The 19,441-nt window shown below is 43.7% G+C and overlaps 1 protein-coding gene across 7 annotated transcripts in view; it reads left to right on the forward strand.

Annotated features, from left to right (window-relative positions):
• The window catches only part of RAPGEF2 (Rap guanine nucleotide exchange factor 2), a 135,165-nt gene that overhangs the window by 50,787 nt on the left and 64,937 nt on the right, over nt 1–19,441 (forward strand). For 4 of the 7 annotated variants that reach the window (XM_088528097.1, XM_088528101.1, XM_088528102.1 and 1 more), the window contains exons 5-6: nt 14,692–14,767; nt 16,172–16,339. In XM_088528097.1, coding sequence (XP_088384223.1) covers nt 14,692–14,767; nt 16,172–16,339 — 244 coding nt within the window. Of the gene's footprint in view, nt 1–14,691; nt 14,768–16,171; nt 16,358–19,441 lie in introns of all 7 variants that reach the window. The other 3 variants (XM_088528096.1, XM_088528099.1, XM_088528098.1) reach the window with 1 other exon arrangement.

Raw genomic sequence — 19,441 nt, forward strand, 5'->3', positions numbered from 1 at the left:
GTCCCGATGCTACAGCTAGAGTTGAAAACCCGTTATTTGGGGTGTTGTACAAATGTGCCTAATATGGCATACAAAGACTGTATTGCATTGAAACAAACAATCAAAGCCAAAAAGCAACAAAGCTATCAAAGTGCTAATTCCTGTGGTATTCCAACCTTAAATCATAGGATGCACTAGGTGGAGGATTTACTTACTCCACACAAGTTTTTAGAGCAAGTTTTGCCAAATGTTTAGATGCTGCTGCTGCCTGTTCTACCAGTTGTGCTTAATGTGCTTCATGTAAGTTCATTTGCAATAAAGAGCAGTATTTACATGAAAAATAGATGTTAGAGCAGTCCATGTTGATAGAATGAAAAAAGAAAAAGGTTTAAGTTGTTTTGAGCTATGGAGAAAATGTAAATAACTGCCAAGATTTTAGACAATAGTGACTGAGCTTGATCATATTTTAGTGGAAGCAGAACACAGAGACATTTTAAAATGTTGGTAATAAACATCTTCATTCAGACTGAAGTAAAAGGTCTCTCTGATGTAAATAGCATATAAGAAAACTTGCGAAAAGCAGAATGAGACCATCTCCACATGGTATGATGAGAATGAAAGCGCTAGAAACTTTTCTAGTTGCCAACAGTAGGAGGCCAACTGAAAGCTAACACTGGTCAGTGCACAAACAGCTACTCAGATCCACCTTCACCCAGTGGGAGCACAGTGCTGGTCTCAAATCTGCTGTATGATGGTCACAGATACAGTTCTGGTGTAAGCACAAAGCTTGCAAATGTGAGAGGACAGGCACTGCAGGTAAAACAGTGTGTGTGATGTGCCATCAAACACCACTGCATGTGACAAAGGTGCAAAACTGCTTATTGTGAGAGGCAGCAACAGGCAACAGGATCCCTGCTGCTGGCAGATGGAATAAAATTGCCCCGTGTGTCATCCCTGAAGAGGTGATGCCAGGAAAAACGCTGGCGCAGAGCGCTACCTTTAGGTGCCAGCAGAAGGGCTGTAGGATATCTGAATTAATCCGTGGTGCTTGTGTGTAGTCTGTGGCAAGGAGCCTTTGTTGCTTTTAATTAAAGCCATACTTGTGCTTCAGATTTCTTTGGAATGCCTCAAAAAAAAAAAAGTGAGATTTAAGAGAATAAACAGCTGGTGGTTCTTCCTGGGAGAATGGGGAGGTTTGCATATATGGAAAGTCTGCCTGTGACTATAATCAGAGCCTTTAAGAATAGTACAGAATAGTGATTAATGGAAAAAGGGGTTAACTCAGTGTGGACAAATTCAGAAAAGATATTTTAGGATGCTGTCAGAATCCTCAGAAGAGATTTTTACCTCCAGGAATTTCAAGTGTAGAAAGTGTCATTAGATGGTTTCATAATTGTGGATGTTGTGGATGCAGTCAAGTGGCTGCTAAAGTTGGTGTCTTGGAAAACAAATCCAAGAGAAGTTCCTTAATTAACAAAGAAATAAAAGAACAAGTCCATGAAAGCCAAAATAAGGATCTTGAACTTAATGGTGTGTGATACGAAGTATGATCAGAGAGCCAGAAGAGTGGCTCTTGTAAGAGGCAGTAAGCTCAGAAAAGAAGTTATGGTTATTTGGGAAAAAGCTTGTCAGGTTTTCCACTTCCTAAATGAAGATGCTGCCATATTTGGGTGTGGGAATTGTGCGTTAGCAGGAAACTTGGGAAGTGGGAGACGTGATAGTGGTCATTGGTAAGTGTTTGAATGCTTGGGGCTTGCGTACGTGTGTCCGTATGGGTTGTGGGGTTTTGTCTTTGTAATAGCCCGATGCCAATGTGTCGTTCTTGGTTGGATAATGCTGGGGAAATGTTGTGTAGCTGCAGGTTTTATATAAAACACTTTTTCAATATAAAACACTTTTTTTTCTTTCAAGGAGTTATTTCCATGCCCTTGGTTCCCTGTGTTAGATGGCGTTTGAAATGCTTTGGGGAGAGGGAGCAAGGGCTGAGGTTGGCAGAGAGCTAATGTACCACTGGGAAGAAAAATCTCCTAAAGAGAAAAGTTCAAGCTGCCGAGAGCAAAAGGACCCAGCATTCCCCCTGCTTTCCCACTCGAGCCACGCAGAAATAACTGCAAACTCTGCAAACAAGCAGCTTTGTCGTGTACTGTGTGAAGTGTGTATCGAATAGCAGCTAGCTGAAATAGCCCCGTGTGCGTGGAGCAATTAGCGATTTTTACAGGACGGTTATGTGCGAAGGATGGGGTAGTTTTATTTGGCTACTGCAATGTAACTTTAGCTTGTTTAAAAACCGGCTAGCCCTCGGCTAGAAGCAAAGGTTTGCAAGGCTCTACTTGTATTCCATTAATTGTTTGGGGAAAATTATAATTCAGTGTCCTAAAGAATTGCTGTTTTAATGATGGAAATTCCTGTAGTTCTGGTGAAACCAAGTAAATTAATAGTTTTCTTAATTTCTGTAAAACTGCAACAGGGAGATTTGCTATGAAGCTTAATAGAAGGTAATTTTTCCCCCACGCCACGCTATTTTACTATTTTTCTTTCCGTTCTTTAAGGTTTAATTTGATTGCACTGTATTCTTGCTGTTAAATGCCTTACCCTCTCCCTTCTCCCCCAAGCCAGCCCCAATTGATACTTCCTTCCCTCATCGCTTCCCCTGAGCGTCTGCACCCTGGAGCAGCGCACAGGGTAAAACGAGGTTTGTGTGTTAAATCCAGAAAATAAACGAGCAGAGAACAGAACACCCCGGCGGTGCTCCTGGCTCTGCTGTGTTCCCAAGCAGCTGCAGGCACGCGGAATGTGGCAGTCCCACCAAATCTCCCTGGAATTGCCCCGGCATCCCTAGGGCTGCTCCAGTCTCGCACCGCTCTTGCTGCTCCGCCTGTGTTCGCTTTTTCTCGGTTTTTCTCAATTTTTCTCAATTAAGTTTTGAAGTTGAGAGCATCTTTTTTTTTTTCTCTTCCTTTTTCCCTGTCTCTTCAAAATTATAGATATAAATATATTAAAGATATACCTATTAAAATATTGATGATTTAGCCCTCAGGTCTCCCCTAAGTTAAAGCAACCAGTAAGGGAATAGAACAGCAAATACTGCTGGGGAGCCATTAAGGAAATTATGGACTTATTTCAGATCTGTTTAAAGCAATAACAGAACTCATTTTGTGCACAGATGATTCCCACTTTTTATGAATGTTTTTGTCAGATGTTTGATTTCCTCTTGGACCTCAGGCAGGTGGTAGTGAAACATACTTCTCAATTTACTGCTTTGATAAATTTATAAAGACACTCCGATATGGGTCTCGAAATTGTTTGATTATCTTTATTGTCTAAGTGAGGAAGTACTAAAGTACTACCACTGAATGCAAGAATATTTGTAAAACTCATCTGACTTCTTAAAAATTATATGGGTCTTGAAATGATTCTTTTTCATTATAAATAAATAATCAACTTTGATTTTTTTTCCTGCATTTCTGCCTTAATGTAGAGAATATATTTGTTTCAAGACTGTTATGAAATGACTTTTTTTTTTAATTTTAATTTTTATTTTTTTTACAATCCCTTGCCGTTTTACAAATGGAAGAAAAAGTTAATTGGAAGGAGGTTAATTTTAATATTTAATACTCTTAAATGGTAAAGACCGACACAAATGTAGTAGATGTTTTAGGCTCACATGTTGGTTCCCTGGTTGATACAGAAGTCAAGGACCTTTAGAAGGCATCTTGGCCGCAGTTGTGTGCCTCATCCTTGTCCACGAGCGAAATGTGCGTGGTCAAAGTCTGCTCTGATTAACACAGCAGTGTCACCTTCCTCAGGAGGAGGCGTGTTAGCGTTGGCAGGTAATGCATATTAATATTGCAGTGCTCTTCTGCGTGCTTGGCTTCGTGCGCGGTGCTGATGATGCGCTTTCGTGTTGAACACAGAACACTGTTTTCTTCTCAGTTGATAGAATCGTCCTGATAATTTTGATCACAACGTCTGTGTCTCAGTGTGATGTTAACGTATGTGCAGCTCACATGCTTGTTAATAATAGATGCTGGTTCTGAAGCTTGTGAGATAACTTGGAACAAAACCGAGCTTTTAACTGAAAGATAGTGGCCAGGGTGCAAATAAATTCTTAAAATCCAAATAAATTTTGAATTTGCCTAGAAAAGAGCCCTGCCTCCCGCAGTTTCCTGACCAGGAGACTTCAGGATGACTGATTTAAGGGATGCTGGGACTTGTGCTTCTGGGAACTGCTGCTTTTGTGATCTGAAGACACCCAGGGAGCTGATCCAGAGCGGTGCGTTATTCCTGCAGAGCGTTTCCCCTTTCTGAGCTTTCCCAAAGCTCGGTTCATGTTCGTGAAGGCCACGTGTGCTTTTTGTCCCCGCTAGCTGCTGCGGGCTCTTCCCGGGCGCTCCGGTTGCCGTGTGGCTCCTTCGTCCCGTTGCAGAGCGGCGCTGCGGTGGGCACGAGGGCGGCGCGCGGCCCCTCGGTCCCTTCTCAGCCACGGTCGCGTCGCGGTTTAATCTGGGCAGCTCCGATCAGGAGCTGAAGAAAGAAGAATTAGCGGAGATAACGCCTGCGTCTGTGACTGGGGATGTGTCTGCTGTTAATTATTCACGGTGAGTTTAAGATCTCTGGCTGCTGTTAAAGACTGCAAAGGCATCCCACGTCCTCGCCGCCTGCACGACACCCAATGGATCGGTTCCACAACGCGCTCCGTTTCATTTTCTGAGGCTGAGGCCCTTGGGAACGTCAGAGCTTCCCGAGGAAAGGGAATGTTCGGGGAAGCTTGTGATCCGACATCTGCCTTGAGTCTCCGGTTGGTGCCGTGGTCAGCGAGGCCTGGAGCTCAGCTCTCCCGTCTGCACCAGGTAGTGCCAGAGGAACCGGGGATCCGCGCGTGTCCGTCCTGGAGCTGAGCTCCAGGCTGGCAGGCCCCTGGGGGCGGTTTCAAGCTCTCTGGCTTCCTCATCCAGACCAAGTTGGAGTTAATTGTGGCCACAGCCAAATTAAGTGACCCACGAATTAACTGGACCCTGTCTGCTCTCCTCGCCTGGTGTCACAGCAATGTTGGGGGTGAGAGGACCAGTAACCCTGTCCTTCCCTGCCTGCAGAAACTGGCTTGCCGTCTTCCTAAAGTTTAACACACTAAATATTTTTACTGGTACTTTAGAGTCATAGAATCATAGAATGCTGAAAGTTGGCAGGGACCTTTGGAAATCATCTAGTCCAACCCCTGCACACGCAGGGTCACCTAGAGCACGTGGCACAGGACTGCGTCCAAGCGGGTTTGAAGATCTCCAGAGAAGGAGACTCCACAACCTCTCTGGACAGCCTGTTCCAGGGCTCTGGCACCCTCATTGGGAAGAAATTTGTCCTTAAGTTCCTGTGGAACTTTTGGTGTTTCAGTTTCCGGCCGTTTCCTCTAGTTCTGTCAGTGGCCACCAGTGAAAAGAGGCCGGCCCCATCCTCCTCACTGCCTCCCTTGAGGTACTTCTAGACACTGCTCAGGTCCCCTCTCAGCCTTCTCTTCTCCAGCTGAACAGGCCCAGCTCCCTCAGCCTCTCCTCACAGGGCAGATGTTCCAGGCCCCTGATCATCCTCGTAGCCCTGCGCTGGACTCTCTCCAGCAGCTCCACATCCCTCTTGTACTGTACTTAGTTCTATATTATGTATGTTTTACTTTGTCTAACCCATCTCTTCTGCTGATCAATGTTGCATTTGCTGAAGACTGAGGTTGGTGACCTTCCAAAGGGGCTGCCAGTGTCCGAGGTGTTTGGAAACGGAGGAGGACAGTGCCAGAGCCATGAGATGGGTGGCGTGTAGCTGGCGTCGTGCCTGTGGAACCAATCCATTGGGTTCTGCTACTGCACAGCTGACAAATTGTTCAGGAATGTAATCTGCTACGCTGGCATCTTTGAAAATAGAAATAGAAAACTATTGTAGTAGTAGGGGTGGAGGTACCGGGCTCTCCTCCAGGTTTTTAATGACAACACAAGAGGCTAAGAAAGGTGGAGAGCATCAGATGACCTGAATAACTTTTAAGTGAGCTTGAATATATCTGATCCCTTTTAAGGTGGGAGGTGCTTTTAGAGATGAAAATGCTGGGAAAGAGCAGATTCTAAAAAGAAGTGCTCACAAGCTGAAGGTCCCCTGAACTGAAAATCATTTATCTATTTAATTATCTATTTATTGTCACAGTCATAAATGCTGCCCCTGCACTAGTTTGGGCTGTAGGTTTTAATCTAGAGCTACAGACTTGGGGCTGTTTCCGTTCCATTTAGGCTTTTCTTTTGTTGTTTTTTGTCCAGGTAAATAATGGTCATCTTCCCTTCTCGGATCTCAGAAATGAAATGCAAAAAGTTTAATGTAGCCCTATTAATGACAGAATTATTGTTGGACATTTCTAAGAAGGAGAGTAGAAGCAAGGTGTTTAACTCAAAAAAAAAAAAAAAAAAAAAAAAAAAAAAAAAACCCTGAAGCACCACTTCATAGCGAGTCACCTGTCAGCCAACCAATTTTGTTAATTTTTAGAGTGTGTATAGAACAAGAATAATCTAAATTTACAGTGTGATATGAATATGGGATAGCCAACGATAAAGAAAGTGGTTGAGAAAGAAAGGGCCATCCTTTCTTCCTCCCCTGTGCCAAGATCTTCAGATTGGTCTCAGACCTGTGTAGGCTGAGTAGAATGGATTGCCTAAGCAGTGTGCAAGGAGTTTAATACTTTCTTCCACCTTCTAAATGTTTAAAAGGGATTTCATTATGCAGTTATCTCAGCCCTTTTTATACAAAAATCTGCATAAACCTGCCAAAGAATCGAAGATCTTGAAGCTGTTAGGCATATTTTAATTCTATATTGCTACCTATGTTCCCCAGTGATTAAAATGCCATAGAAATTCCTGTAAATTCCTATGGAATTGCATAAATGTCTTTTAAATGCAACTGTGTTGCCAATGTTTTATCAGATAGAGATTGCTCTACTAGACTACGTGGTAGTGATGATAAATTATGGGGGGAAGAAAATCAGTTTTGATCCGTGTAACAGGTTTCTAACTTTAGATCTATCGTTTTGAGTAGAAAATTTGCAAAAAGATTGTAATTTCAGTGAATCAATAAACACTGAACAGTTACTTAACAGTTAATTTAGTTTTGTTGGAAGTACCAATCAAACCTGTGTGAGTTTATTGTTGTCAAGAAATAGATGATAGAGCATGCTGTGTCTTATTGCTTGTCCTGGTCTCTGGTAGTTTTGCTTATATAATGTCTCACTGGTCGGAGAGACGTTTCTGGTTCTAGTATTAGTGTTGTAATGGGGCATGCTGCAATTCAAAGTGATTGAGAGCAGCCTCTGATCAATCCTGGACACATAATTACATCAGGGAACAGTAAAGCAAGGCTGAATAATGTGCAATTTGCCAGCTCTGTGTGAAAACAGCACCAAGTCCTCCTGAGAAAGAGGAACACCGGGGAGATGCAGTGTCGGAGAGGTTGCTTTCTGTGAAATATTTCAGGTATTTCTGAAAAATAAATCCTAGTAGATCCATGAAGCATACATATGTAGAGTGCACGCTAGAAATAGGCTAGTAGAATAGCGACAGTGCGCTAAAGGAGGATCAGTTTATTTCTCTAAATCTGAATTGTAACCTACAGTGCTATAAAATTATCAGTGTTACTTTATTGATTTGGTTTTACTCAATTACAGTTTCAGGACACTTATTGCAAAGTTATCTCGTGTGTATCTACATTTTAGTGAAAAGATTTATGGAAGGCAGTTACTGAGGTCATCATGTATTTGACCCTCTGTGTGAATGAACCCTTGTGCTGGATGAGTCAGGCATGCAAGTGAGGATGGAAAATGGTTGTATTTTACCACCAAAAACCTAGACGACAGGACAGATTATTCATTTTCTGCTTTTTAAAATGACAACTTCCAATACCTAAAAAAGAAAACCTATAACAGATTTTAAGTAGTTCACTATGCCTTTTCCAGATTTCGAAGAAAACAAACAAAAAAGCTTTAAAAGCTTTAAAGGCTTTGCATCCTGTCGGAAACAGACTTCTCTGTTTTAATGGATTTCATGAATGTTAACGGGTCAAACTGCGTTCGGACGAGGCCTTGCCTCTTGAGTCATGTTTTCCAAGATTTCTCCAGGCCGTTATGCCGAGCTCGTGATGTCATGGGAATCTCGTGGCAGCGCTGATGTCACTGAGGTGAAGCAGAGGCAAGGCTGGGTTTATTCAAGCAGCGTATTACAATTTTAATTTAAAAATTGCAAAATGCAAAAAAAAAAATGGCCTTTAAAAGAGAAACTTCAATGACTGACTATATTTCTAAAGTATATGAACAGCAGAATATTGCATTAAAAGAAAAAAATAGATCATTTGCTCCAAAATTTGCTTCTTTCATAAGCTATGAGAGGAGAGGGATTTATGGCATCTTTCCGTGAAATTCAAGGTCTGTTTTTGTGAACTGTATATGTGAACTGTGTGTGTATATATACTCACTAAAAGGCTGTTTGTGCGTGTGTATACACAAGTATATGACGGAAAGGAAGGTTTCTGGGAATAAACGTCCACATAAGGAGCTTCCAGGTGATTTCAGATTCCTCGCTGCAGCCTGTGTGTGTGTCCCCATCCCAGAGCAGAGCTTGGCGGCACGTGCTCAGCTGGGCTGTTGCAAGCGAGTCCCTTAACCTGATCTGTTGTGGCTGGACAGTAACATCCAAGGTATCGTGTGGCCCCAGATAGCATAACCAGCCTCATCCGCTCATGTCTCCAGGGTTTGAGACCCGAACAGGGCTGCAGAGGCCACTTCAACTCGTCTTTCGGTTGCCAGCGTATCAGCTTTCCTCTAGGCTATAAAGTGTTCCTGTGAAGCAGCTATTGGCATTTACCAAAAAAAAAATCCAACAGCTTTGTGACCATTAAGTATAGTAAAGCAAAAGTGAATCCGTTGGTGTGGTATACGGATGGCTCTCGAGTGCTTTTCCACGGGGTCAGGAAGTGGTGATGCCGAAATGAGCTTTCTTCAGAGCCCCTGGGTGTCCCCCCGGGGTGGCGGTGCGAGGGAAAACGCCTCTAAATTATAACATTTTTGACCGCCTCATCCTTGGCAGGGAGGAGTGGGATGGGGGGAACAGCCTGGGTTTTATCGTGGCCAGGGCAATGAGCCGCTATGACAAGGCTGGTGTTTTTAATTCCAACCTGGACACACCGGAATCAAGAATGCTGTCCTTTATTAAAGCAAGGTGCGGAGAAAGGAGCAGCTTCCCTGAATCCTTTACATCTAAGTGACAGATGGAAAATGGGCAGCCCCCCCCCCTTTCTTTTTCTCCCCGTTTAGACACCAAATAAATGCTGTCCCACAACACTCTCGTCAGGAGTTTGCTGGGACTGGGGTGCCAGCAGGTGCAATCCCGCAGGCCTTGTGGAGATGGAGCTAAATGGGAAGCTTGAAGCAGCAACAACGTTAACTCACATCTTCCCTTGGGCTAGGACTTCTCTAAATGGAGCCTGTGCTTTTGGGCTCGCAGGAAATAGCGACCGATAGTCCTTAGTCTAGTTCACCCCCTTCTTTGAGTGTTACATTTATAAACACGTACATCTGCAGCGGTGTTTTGCACTCCCAGATCTGCTGGAGAGCATGCATTGTACAGCTGGGTATGCATTACGGATCTGTCTTTGTAGTACTGTAGTGTTTCTTTTCACTATCGTGTGTTTCATATGTAAATTATTACTTTAAGCTAATAATACTTTAAGCCAAAGGAAATGAAATTGCATAGTTTTTTATATGGCTTGCCTCTTTTTTGGTATTTCTCACTAGAGAAATTACATTTTTTGGAGCAATCTTGGGACTCGCACATTGAAGGACAAAAAAAAAAAAAATGCCAGTGACTAGTGAGGAGGGTCCCTTTCTTGAATGTTTTTTGCAGCCAGTGGAATTTTCGTGGGATTTTGAGGCCCTTTGGCCGAATGCAGCGGCGTTCCAGCGCCGAGGAATAACTTTCCGTCCGGGAGCTCGGCTGACGCGAGAGCAGGAATGCGGAGGCCCCGGGCGAGGGGACGGCCGATAAGGGCGCCCTGTGTCCCGCGGCCGCCGGCTTTTCCGAGCGCTCGGGAAGCAGCGTCTGTGCGCGGGCATGGCCGGGCGCCGGGGGCCACGGCTGGGCCGCGTCTGCAGGAACCCGCTCCGTGTCCCCGTGCCCTGGTAGCGGCGCCAGGGACGGCTCCGCACGTGAGTGCCTTTACCAACCCCTGCGGCTGCGCGGCTCCGAGTTGACCGGGAGAGTCTGTCGCTCTGTTCTGTTCGCGAGTTCGGGAATCTGAAGGGGACGAAATGCAGCTGGTAGCTTAGTTATTCTCATTTTGTTGTCTGGGAGTCACTGAGGTATTTGTGCCGATTGTAATTCTGCAATTGCAAAGACTGCAAATGAAACCTTGCAATATGAACTTCAAAATGCGCAAACCCCCTGACTTTCGCTTAAAACTTGTCTTTTATTAACAGGCACAGCGTAGTCTCTGGTGCATCTGTTCTTTCTGTAGCCTGGCTGCGCTTTAGCCAAGTGTATGCACTTGGAATATGAGGAGTTACAAGGTGAGACATGCAAGGAGCAGCAAGCTGTGAGCCCTGCTGTCATCTACAGCTAGTGCAAACTCAACTTCTGGAACGCGTGAGAATGGAAGTCAGGATTCAAAACAAGCTGTGCGAATGAAAATGCCTGCTTTTATTAAACATAATGAGCAAAAGGCTCTATTAGTAACGGTGAATTTAGCTGGAAATAATGCTCTTGAATACTCAGGTAGGAAGTTAGTCTTTTGCCAGTTGTTTGGAGGAATGGTACATTTAGGAATCAGTTGCATAGGAGAATAACATAGTAAGAGATAAGTTTTGTGTGTTTTATTATCCACTTTCACAATTGCTATACTGAAATTTGCTATAAAGTGCATTTCTGCAAATAAGATGGTGTTTTGTTTAACCTTTAAGGATTTTTTTATATAGCTCTATATTCACAGCATACATTTTGTAGCTCTGAGGGGGATAAAAGCAACTACAATATAAAGGGAAATTGCCTCTAGCACAGGCACTGAGAGCCTCTGTGAAGCTTTAGTCCTCGAGGAACCTCAAGCCTGAGCTTCCGTGGTAGCAGGAAAAGGAGCGTGGGAAAAGCTGCTGCAGAAGAAGCCTCTCTGGGGATGGAGATGGGCAGCAGCATCCGCACGGGGCTGCCGTCGTCTCCAGCTGCGTCTCCAGCATGTCGAGGGAGGGGATCCTGCCCCTCTACTCAGCCCTGGTGAGGCCACATCTGGAGTATTGTGTCCAGTTCTGGGCTCCACAGGACAAGAGGGATGTGGAGCTGCTGGAGAGAGTCCAGCGCAGGGCTACGAGGATGATCAGGGGCCTGGAACATCTGCCCTATGAGGAGAGGCTGAGGGAGCTGGGCCTGTTCAGCTGGAGAAGAGAAGGGTGAGGGGGGACCTGAGCAGTGTCTAGAAGTACCTCAAGGGAGGCAGTGAGGAGGATGGGGCCGGCCTCTTTTCACTGGTGGCCACTGACAGAACTAGAGGAAACGGCCGGAAACTGAAGCATCAAAAGTTCCACAGGAACTTAAGGAAATTTTTTTTAATAGTGAGGGTGCCAAAGCCCTGGAACAGGCTGCCCAGAGAGGTTGTGAAGTCTCCTTCTCTGGAGATCTTCAAACCCGCTTGGACGCAGTCCTGTGCCACGTGCTCTAGGTGACCCTGCGTGTGCAGGGGGTTGGACTAGATGACCTCGAGAGGTCCCTTCCAACCTTCAGCATTCTGTGATCCTGTGATTCCATGACCCAAACGACTGTCGCAAGCTCCGTGTGCTGCTCTGGCCACCAGCATCGCCAGGGCAGCCCCACGCTGCTTCCCTGGCTCGGGGCTGAAGTTCTCCACGGGCACCTCGCTGATGTGACCAGTAGTGACCAAGCTGTGGTTCTGCCCCTGTGACGCTGGCGCAGGGCAGTTTATTGAAATGGAGGATTTTACGGGAGTACCAAACGTGAAGTGCGCATTACGTAGAGCTCCGTACCGTGTTTTAAACACAAAAACCGTTCAGCTTGAGGCTCCCATGCGAGACCACATCCCTAGGCTTGTTTCACACTGCAGCCAGGTGCTTCAGGCTGCGGTTGCCGAAGTTCCTCTCTGTGGTTGGTCTTTTGCGTGTTTGTGATGTGCGGGCGCTTCCGAAGCTCCCAAAACCTCTGGAAGCTCCCGGAGAAGTGTCCTCCTTTTCACTAGCTATGCAGCTTCTTCACTCTGTGCCGATGAGTCTGCAGCAGCAGGTTGAAAGTCAGGAGGTTTAGCTCATGTGTATCAGCCCTCGAAAGGTCATTTGACTTTCTTTTGCCTTAACTTACTTGTGTTCTTGTCCGCGATGCTTCATAAAGATTACAGAGACTGTTTACAGCCCTAGGGCCTTGTGATCTTTGGTCGAGGGTAATACACACATGTGATGTCCTGTCTGCGCCCGTAAATACGACGTTGTCGCAGGAATCCGAGCTGTGCAGCTGCGATGTGGTCATTGCTGAGGGACTTGGGGTGTTATCCGGGGTGAGAAATACGGAATTTTACCCCTGGTGTAGTAATTGAATACACGCCTTCTGTCCTAATTGTTGACTCTCTGTTCCCATGTGCTGAAGGTTAAAATTCAGGACAGGTGGGAAAGAGTAGGAAAAAACACATTGCAACACACTTTTTTGCTATATTTGGCAGTGCTTGAGACTTTCAGATGGCAACAGTTATTATCAAGTGCAGAAGCTGAAGGTTTAGAGAGGCTTAGAGATAGCAGTGCAACAGGAATATGGGAGTGCAAAAGCATCACATGCATTTCCTTTTGAAGTCAGTGATCTCTTGAAGGCTAGAAAATGTGCTGACAAAAAAAGAAAAAAAAAACAGTAATATTGTATTCTAGGCCAAAAGCAATGCTCAGGAGGAGATGATCTGCAGAAGACAAGGAAATATTTCAGTGTTTTCAATCAAACAAACTTGACTTCCTTATGATCTCATGTTTGCATTGCTACGCTTTCAATCAATGAAGTGGTATCCAGTTTTTTTTTTTTTTTTTTTCTCCACCCCTCATCCCCCTGAGATTTTAAGGAAAAATTATGTCTCTGGATCAGGTTAATGACCAGGAAAGTAAGTTTGTCAGTTTTTCAGTGGTCTAATGAATCCAGTTAATGGTTTCGTTTCTGGTATCTTTAAGGTAGTTTCAGATTATATAAAACTCAAGATCCTGTTGTAGAGTAAAACACCCCGTGTTTTTCTGCTGAACTGTAGGAGGAAGCATGTGTTTGCCTCTAGGAAAATACATGTTTTGTTGGGAGATTATCCTTTTTTTTTCCTTTTTTCCCTACTGAATGTTTCTTTTCAAGAGGCTTAGTATTCTGTAAAAATTTTTCTATTGTAGAAGTCCCATGTACCATTAAACACGATTATTATTTTGATGAATAAGCACAGCTGGCATTTCTTTTCAATATCTGACTGCCTTCTTTTCCAGCTATGAAAGTGCTGTTGTCAAGAGATTAGCCTTCAGGGTAGCAAGTTAAACTGTTCATTTCCACTAATCCCCAGGCTGGACAGGCAAACAGATACAAACTGGCTGGGTATGCTGTGCACAACAGTGTTCTATGCTCTCCACGGTATAAAATAAGCTAGTAGGGCGTTTGTGAAAAGGAACTTTTAAAAAGCTGAAGCGTGTCGTGGTGACTGCAGGCAGTCAGGTAAAATTTCAGGTTGAGAGTCTTTTTGGGTCTGGTTTGTTTTTCAAAAACTTAATACCTGCCTTTAAAAAAATCTTCAAACTTGCCCTCCTCCTATCTCTTTTATTCATATATATATTTATACACACACATACACACATATATATATATATACATATAATTATGCCCTGCTTCCTGCACTCGCCCTGGCCGCTGCCTGTCTACAGTTGTGGGCCGGGGGGCCCCTCTCATAGAGGCAGGTCCTCCTGGACGCTGACACCCAAAGGGCCTTTCCTCATGGTGCAGGAGATCTTCCAACCCACCTGGATGCCACCCTGTGCTCCGGGTGTCCCTGCGTGTGCAGGGGGTTGGACTAGATGATCCCTGGAGGCCCCTTCCAACCTTAACGATTCTATGAAGCCAGGGATCCCCTTGCCTGGGTGCCGTGCCAAGGAGGGACAGCGGATGAAAGGCGGGATGGCCTCTTGTCCCCATCTCTTCAGCTTGTCCCCATCTCATGTTCAGCATGTTTACATTTTGCATTTATTTGTTATTTCTATATAAAGCGGGGCTAATTGAAGTTGATGAGCCTTTTCACTTTCTTTTCCCAGGTGTTCTAGTTAGCCTTCCTTAGTCATGCAGGTAGCAGAGGTAATTTAATACTGTAACATCAGAAGTACATGGTTATTAGTTCAAACTGTCTCGCATGTAGTTTAGAACCAGCGATGCATCTTAATTAGTACTTGCCTGACACTTCCTTTAGTGCCTGTCAGGTTATGTAGCAGGTACCTTCAGTAATGTACGTACTTTAAAAAAATCCATGGCTGCTGATGTCCTTGGGCATTAGTTATGTGAAGGAGAACTGTTTCCTGGAGTCCTTGTATTGCTCAGAGGTTTGTATATTTTTACATGCTTTTCACTGTGTGGAGAAAACCTAACTTTGGCTTGGAGATTGCATTATGGCTCTGATTTTCTGTTCTGATTTAAGTGTTTCTGTTCTTTTCAGCTTTGGCAAGCGATCCGCAGGCAGCTTCAGGCGGGGCTGTGAATGCATCGTTTTGGAGCCATCTGAAATGATTGTGGTGAGAATATTTCCGTTATTTTTCCTCCAAATATATTTTAAGTAGAACTGTATTTTACACACTTTATCTTTCAATAACCTGTTTTTTTTAATATTTATGTCTCATATGACTATCTTGCCGTTTCCTGCATGCACCTTTGCCTTGTCTAAGTGATAAAGGTATCGTCTTACATTACGTTAAATCTACTTTTGCACATTTCTTCTAAAGCAGTAAGGTTTGCTTATGTAAACAGAAGAGTGGGACGGGCTTTTAAGTGCAGCTGCTTTGCTATTGTAGCTAAGCACAGATGTTTTAAAGCATTAATCCCAAGTTTGGTGTTTCATGGAGGTGAGTTTGCTTTCAGCGGTGTGAGATTTCAACCAGCATTTTGAGGTCCTACCAGCTTTTCTGGTTACAGCTTGTCTCAGGAGCAGTCCGCTGTAGTCCCGCGGTCAGTTAGCATCATCTCTGAGCGTGCAGAGCTTCAGAGTTTTCAGCTGGTACTCGGGGTGATAAATCATGCAAACCAAGTTACCATGGAGGGGCTGCACGTGTTTCACAGTGTTTTGCACGGAGACGGTGGCCGGTTCCTGACGCAGGTGCCTGAGCCCGTGGCGTCTTCCGAAGCGCTGTTATCCCGGGGGAAGCACTGGAGAACAGGGCTTAACCCGATCCCCATATATGGCCGGTGCTGAAAAGTCTCCTTTTACTGTTGCTGTGGCTTCTATTAGTAGGGTGAAAAAAGAAGAGATGTTAAATTACTATAAAAAGATTGTGCTCCTCTTCCAGCAGAATTCTTTTGTTCCAGTGTTTTCGCGGCTGTTATGAGGAATTCAGGAATACTCTTGAAAACACCCCCTCTGAAACAGGGAGAACTGACTTTGTATTAAGATATTTCCAATATCTATTTTTTATCCTTCCAGCTATTATTTGGAAGTGAATTTTTTAATGTAAATGAAGTCTTTTGCAAATCCTTCTTTTAGGTCTCCCAATATTTGAAGTAAACTCGCCTGTTGAAGAGTGAAGCCTTTGCAGCAGGTTAGCTGGGGAAGATCCCAAGTGATTAGTTCAAGTCAGGAGGAAAACTACCAAGTGATCTCCCATAAGTGTTTCCTTTTTGTAATTCGTTGAGTAGTGGAGTGTTTGTATTCTGTATAAGAACAGAGGAGAGGAAAAAGCTTTTTTTCTTTATCTTTTCTGAAAGGAGTGTTTATACTCAGCAATTCTGTTCATACCAGTGTTTGCTTTTTTTTCCTCGTTCCTGTGGGTATTTTTTTTTTTTTAGTAACTTCACAGTTTGCATTGCTAAAATACAGGAAATTGGTAGCTAACCACTCTCTCCAGAAACAGGAGTAGTGGTGTTGCTAACATGCAGAAACAATTTTCCTTCCTTGGGGAAATGACACTGCGTTGCCTTTATTATAGGTCGATTACATGGATGAGAATGAAGAGTATTTTCAGCGCCAAGCTTCTCATAGGCAATCACGAAGAAGATTTAGGAAAATCAACCAAAAAGGGGAGCGGCAAACAATTATTGATACCGTCGATCCTTATCCCGTGGGGAAACCACCTCTACCTAGAGGCTACCACACGGTAAGCTGGGTGTGTTTGGTTTACATGAGCATGAGCAGAAATGCTACTGAAATTGGCTAAATTTGCTATGTCTTGAAGTGATATAGTACAAGTCTGTGGGGGCATTTCCCCTCAAAATACCGTGTATTTGGCTCCAGGGGTGTGTGCACAAGGGGGCAGCTTGTACCTCAAGTTCAGGCTGAGGTTTGAAAGCAGTATTTGTGAGTAGGATTTGCCATGCCTTCATGCTGCAGTTGTGAAAGAAAGCAGCTAAATTCCAAGTTCCTTTCGATATTAGATTACAGTGCACATATGTGAACGTGCAGTGTTAAAAGGCCAGTTAGTGCAGCACTCATCTGAGAGCTGTCGCTTCAAAAGGACCGCATGGTTTTGCACTAGGCTAAAATCTCGGGTTAGATCTGTTGTTTCTTTTTGGAGTCCAGCCCTTAAAGTCAAATTAACCTTTACTGATGACTTCAGGAACCTTTATATACTTGGGTTTCAGCACACTAAAAATATAAATATGAATCTCTCTCTCTATATATAATAGGACAGTCTTGTGTATTGTAAGTGAACAGGCCTTCTCTTGGATTGAAATTAAAAATTAAAGCTTATTTAACCAAGTGGTTTGTTAAAGCTCTATTAGATTAATGCTTTTTTGGGGGGAGTTAATTTCAAGTGTAAGCAGAATTCTGGAAATGCTGTTTGTCTCTCAGCTGATTGTTTAAGCCCCCAAATCTGCAAGGACTGTGCAGGCGTGGGCATAAATAACTATGCACATTTATTCTCATCGAGTTCCTTGAGTTCATTGGGCTGGATTTTGCATAATGTAAGGAACATGCCTATAAATTTGCAGGATTAGGGCTTTTGCATTTTTTAAAATGCTGTCTGTGATCTAATGCAAAGTTGTAAGTTTTATCCTTTTCCCCCACTTTATCCCTGATTTGTCTGCCAGTTCCCTGTATATTCAGTGTGTGTCTGTAAGTGTGTAGATGTTTGATTACATCTTCTGTTAATTGCACAGGCTTTTCCTCATGAGTTGAATGATTACATTTTACGCCAGCAATTTATGTTTTTTGTTTATACAACAGCTTCTAATGGCTTAATTTCCACGGCAGTTTTAATTGCCTTCAAATTTAACGTGGATGTTCCAGTTGAGCCAGTTCACTTGATTGGAAGTTGAGACATTTTACTGGGCTGTTTTTGAAAAAAAAAAATAAAATGTGGCCTATTGTGGTTCGTAGGGGTTATGAGCATAGGAATAATGAGAATTATCCTTGTTGGCGCTGCCTGGCGCGTGCGTTGTGCTCAGCAGTGCTAGGTGATGTTTGTTGGGCAGGATTGAGGACGAGGCAGGGCTGGGGCGCACGCGGCGCCCTGGGCCTCGGCGGCCCCTTCCTGTTGTATAAATTTCCCTCTGGGTCGCACCGTCGTCGCTGCAATCGAGCTCTGGGGCTGGGACCCAGAGCCCGTTTGTGCCCCCGTGTCCTGCGTGCCCACGATGAGTGTGTGTGTGTTGGTGTGTTGGTGTGCATGTGCTGGGGACCCATCGCGGGGGAGGCTGCACAGCGGGGTAGAGATTGCCAAATCCACTGTAAAATTTGAAGTAATCACACTCAAGGGTTGCTTTTAAGCGTACCATGATACATGCTATTGACCCCCCCACCTTTTTTTTTGAAATAAAATATTTAGTCAAACAATCTCAGCTGATTATATTACAGCAATATTATAAAGATTTTTCCCGTATTGGCCTGCTCCCTCCTTTTTTACAGTATTTGGTGATCTCGTTTACTTAATTCTCCCAGTAGATCCTATCATCAATGCTACTTCTTTTGCTTCAGTCACATGTGATAAAGGTTGTGTTGTCTTTGCCTTCCTGTTTTCTGTCCCTTGATTTTTTTTTTTTTTTTAACTTTTTTAAAAAATTAGTTGAAGAAATTTCTTTTTGTTGTTGGTGAAACTCAGAGGATTTCAAAGTGTATTCTGGCATAAATCTTCAGGGCTTGTTGCCCATCCGCTGATCAGCGTCTTTCAGGATCTGATCTTTAGTTCTGCTTCTAAATTTTGGATAAACAAATAAATAAAATCATTACAAAAAGGAAGATGTTCAGAGATTGCAGCAAATAACCTGCTAAAGGCAAATTGAACACAGATGAATATGATTAGTTCATTGCAGATGTATTCTGCTTTCAGTGTTAGATACATTTTGATTCAGAGTAATAAGGTCTCATAGATAGCACACTCAACATCTTTAAAAAATGTACAATTAGCCTTTTTGTTTGTTTGTTCTATTTTACCCCAAATCCTTAGTTACTGTGTAGTGGGACTTTTTGTTGATGGATTATTGATGCTTTATTTCCAGCAGTGTCAGAATGCTGTTCTCCAGAAAGGTCAAACAGGATTTTCTGAAGAGTTTTAGATCTTGTTTTGGAAATGTAGCAAAAAATATTGAACAGTCCTAAATAAAACTGCATTGCTGTGTTTTTCAAGAATTGGAAAAGGAAATGCAGCGCTCGCGGTGGCGGCGCGGCCTCCCGCACACAGCCTGTGTTGGCCTGTGGACCCGCATTGACATAACCTTAACATTAAGAACACAGTGTTGGAATGTACTATGGCATGTCTGATAATGTTCATCTTTTCCTTTCCTCCTATATGGCATTCATTTCATTTTGGCTCTCAGGAATGCACTAAACCTCAGGTATTGTAACCTACTGTGTATGGTCCACTAACAAATTACTGGTGGGTTTTCAGTGTGGTGTCATAATACCGATGCAATGTCACGACTAAAACTGCCTCCTTTGCTTTGATTTTTTTTTTTTTTTAATATATTATTTTGGAGTGGAGCTGCTTGATGCCCCATATTTTAGAGACTACAACAGAGAATGGTAAGGAAAAGGGTAAAAACAAAATATGTAGTGCTTGTCAGATTGAACTCATGCATCTCCATGTGAAATGGAGAACGTAATCATTTGTTTGGGGACAAAAATTGGCCCTGTGGAGTCTTTGCCTGGCAGTAAAAGAGGGAGGTACGACAGGGCAAGCGCTGAGGATGCAATTTGGGGCCTTCCTTTTCTTTTTCTGAACCAGGAAAACACTGGTCCTGGTTCACCCTTGGGATGCTGC

The sequence above is a fragment of the Tinamus guttatus genome, unplaced genomic scaffold, assembly GCF_059628265.1.
Source record: "Tinamus guttatus ecotype Peru unplaced genomic scaffold, ASM5962826v1 Tinamus_guttatus_pri_ptg000301l, whole genome shotgun sequence".
In the NCBI taxonomy this organism is placed as follows: Eukaryota; Metazoa; Chordata; class Aves; order Tinamiformes; family Tinamidae; genus Tinamus; species Tinamus guttatus.